General features: G+C 30.1%; 1 protein-coding gene across 1 annotated transcript in view; it reads right to left on the bottom strand.

The window, feature by feature from the left end:
* Nucleotides 1-321: 321 nt before the first annotated feature.
* The window catches only part of LOC111088052 (von Willebrand factor-like), a 40,325-nt gene continuing 37,037 nt past the window's right edge, over nt 322-3,609 (bottom strand). The window contains exons 17-19 of the mRNA XM_022396905.1: nt 2,167-2,228; nt 1,564-1,772; nt 322-588 (exon numbers count right to left, since the gene is read on the bottom strand). Of these exons, the coding sequence (XP_022252613.1) occupies nt 322-588; nt 1,564-1,772; nt 2,167-2,228 (538 nt within the window). The remainder of the gene's footprint in view (nt 589-1,563; nt 1,773-2,166; nt 2,229-3,609) is intronic.

The raw sequence follows: 3,609 nt of genomic DNA, 5'->3' as shown, positions 1-3,609 counted from the left end.
ATGGGCTATCTATGCTGTGCCCACAAGATATATAGAAATCTAATTAATTAGCATTATATTGTTAGAATGTTAATATTTGATTAAGTACTTACAATAAGGAGTTATTATTAATGTGTAGCAAAAATTCCACACCCTCTAATGAAAATATTATTTACAGAGAATTCCAAGATTACTTATTTGTTATATAATTCTGGCCCCAAATTAATTTTATATAGAAAATAAAAAAAAGGTTCACATCTATATTCTAATGGTAACAAGACAGTTCATGCATTACAAAGTTTCCATGTTGTTGTTGTAAAGTTTCTTTCTCTTTGATTTCATTTACCTTTCATAGTATGGATCTAGAGAAACTTCTGAGTGGCAGGGCTTAAAAACATCAGACTTTAGAACACCACACTTGTTTAAGGCCCACGTTCTTCTATGAGGATGTAACAGACAAGTGTCTTTGATATCTCTAGGATAAGGACAGCTTTCATGGACCTTCCAGCTGTTACCAAATACAATTGGGCGTGCTTCAGACGGTCCGCCCGCAGGAGTACGGAAGTCATTGGATTGATCATCATCAAAGTTTCCACATAATCCTTTCAACTATAGATGGAACATTGAATTGTTTAAATATTAACATGCAGCTACGATTTGCTCATATGTAAGTAAAAAAACTATAAAAAAAGTTTTATTTTTCAGTTAGATTGTAAGGTAGTTGGTTATGATCATTTAAGGTTTTAAATCAGTCATTACATCCCATTCAGTAAAGATACTATTAATCTTAATAAAACTACTGTTTTTAGCAATAACATTAAATACATTTTCATTTTATCCCACTCTGTAAGGATATTAATAATCACATTACAATTATTAGTATCAGTAAAATATCATAAATATTAGCATTACATCTATCTCCATAAACATATTAATAATCTTGATAACAATATTGATTATTTTTTTATATTCTCATAGAGATCCTCAAACTTTCCTAATCTAGGACCCATTAGAGTAGCAAAGAAATTTCCTAGACCCCCCATGCTTAATTTATGTTATATACTTTAAGTTACTAATGCATATAACAACATCTCATGCCATTGTAACGATGATGGGCAAGACAAATCTATTACACAGTAAGCAATAAAACTACTAATCTTCAACAGTTTTTAGAATATGTAAAGAAAAGCTGTGACAATAAAAAAAACATGTTTAAAAATACATTTTTCCTAAAATAACTGTCCTGAAAATTTTATTTCTACATTGTATGAGAGATCACTGGGTGATATTAATCTTACAAAATATGAATATTAATAAGCTATATGAACAGAAATTATGTACATGATTAGAGGCTGAGATATATAGTGTAAAATATTTAGTTTTTATTATGTACAAAAGGCCTTACACAAAACTGTCACTGTATAACATAAAACAACATTTATAAAGTCATTTTAGTATATTGAAACTAGATATCATACACTCAATTAAAAAGATACTCATAAACAATCAAACAAGAAGATTTGCTTGTCAAAAGTGAGCATATTTTTTATAACACTACCTTTATATCATTTGCTGGATACTTACCCTCCCCTTCCATTTTGTCTCCACTCGTATATAAACTCTAGTGCCTTTATCCCACTGTACTGTTACCCCATGCTTTGTATAAACTGCTACAAATAAGCCAACCTCTCGAATGATGAAGCTGGAGCCATAAGCTGTTTTAGGAACTGGCTTGTTCTTTGTCAAAGTAACCTTTTCCTCACCACCTTCATGCAATATTAATAATACAATTACTGATTAAAGTGATGATTGGTTTCAAAAGAGATTATTAGTAAGGCAAGTTAATAAGTAGTTTTAAAAGAAAATGTTATTGCTACTCTGAAATCTTCAGTAAGAATAATAAGAGTCCCATTCTTCTTTAAATGCACTGATGGTTCTTACATAAAACTTGTATAAAAATGAGAAATAATCCATCTTTCTATTGCAGTTAAAATATTATCTTATAAATAAAAGTTCAAAACAATTGATAAGGGTTTAAACAACAATGGCATAAAACTTAAATCAATATTTGTTTGATTACTTCAAAATAGTCAGATACTAGTTGTTGATACTACACTGTAGATACCATGCTTTGCCCACAACGAGTATTGAAACCCAGTTTCTAGTATTGTATGTCCACAGACATACTATTTGTCACTGGGGGCACATTGTAGATACTAGTTGTTGATACTATACTGTACATATTAGCCCTGATGATGGTAATTGTGTTACTAAAACTAATTGGTTGTAGCTAATAATAAATATTTTACCTTTCATTGTGCAAAAAAACATTGTTTTTAGTGTTTTTTACAATTTATATAATAGCATAGTGTGCCTGAAAAGAAGTTATGTCTTACGTCAAACTTAGATAAGGTGAATAACCATAAGATACCAGCAATTTGGTATCTTAGACAGCTTTCTGTCTACCTTTGTTTTACTTTACAAAACATTTAGTGTCATATTTAAAGGAAGTGAATGACTTTGGTATACTGGAAATATGTCATCTGTCCATTTTTAGCCACAGCATAGTGGCTCACAGAACAGCTGTGAGTTTGCGTTTTTGAAGTAAAAATTTTTAGCTCACAACTCCATCATCTCTTGACGAATTTGACATCTAATTACAGTTTTGAACTCAGAAGGTCAAACCCTTTCGATTGATGCATTTTACAATGCTCAAGGTCTCATATATTAATTTACTCTAATCCTGCCTAAAAGAATTTCAATTTGAGGGTAGGCTGGTAGAGATCCTGATGAGCAATAAAATCAAAATGAGTATATGTGCAACCCACGCTTTATATTACTGGTGCACAAAAATATAGCTAACAAAAAGGAAAAAAGGTCTCATAGATTAATTTACTATAATACTGCCAAAAGGAATTTCAAGTGACATGGCTATTGAGGATTCCCTCTTGTTTTGCTTAATATGCTAAATGCCTCGTGTCAGACACAACACCAAAAATTTCTAAATGCAATGGATGTTTGTTTTATACATTATTAATGATATAAAAAAAATTTATTTGGAAACAGGATAACTAATACAGTACTTGTAACTGTGTTGTTAGCAAGTAAAAGTCCAGGAGGTCTAGAATTAAGCATATAAATATTTGATCTTTTGAGGCTATAGCTACTTTAATGTTTCAAAAATATGAACAAATTATTTTTCTTCTTTTTTCTAATTTAAGCCCTATAATGTTTACTTTGTATAATAACTTTCTCTGATAAATGCTATTATTACAAAAACTCCAGTTAGCACATTGCTGTTTTTAGGCCAGAAATTGTTAACAGTGTAGGCACCCAACTGATAAAACAATGCATTCTGATCTTTACAAGTATTACTGTAAAATATTATTAAAAGCTAGGGCACCCAACTGATAAAACAATGCATTCTAATCTTTATAAGAATGATTGTAAAATATTATTAACAGTGAGGGCACCCAACTGATAAAACAATGCATTCTAATCTTTATAAGAATGATTGTAAAATATTATTAAAAGCTAGGGCACCCAACTGATAAAACAATGCATTCTAATCTTTATAAGAATGATTGTAAAATATTATTAAAAGCTAGGGCACCCAACTGATAAAACAAT

Source organism: Limulus polyphemus, unplaced genomic scaffold (assembly GCF_000517525.1).
Source record: "Limulus polyphemus unplaced genomic scaffold, Limulus_polyphemus-2.1.2 Scaffold3056, whole genome shotgun sequence".
Classification (NCBI taxonomy): Eukaryota; Metazoa; Arthropoda; class Merostomata; order Xiphosura; family Limulidae; genus Limulus; species Limulus polyphemus.
Note: the sequence above shows the minus strand (reverse complement) of the source record. Positions and strands in the feature narration are given on the sequence as shown.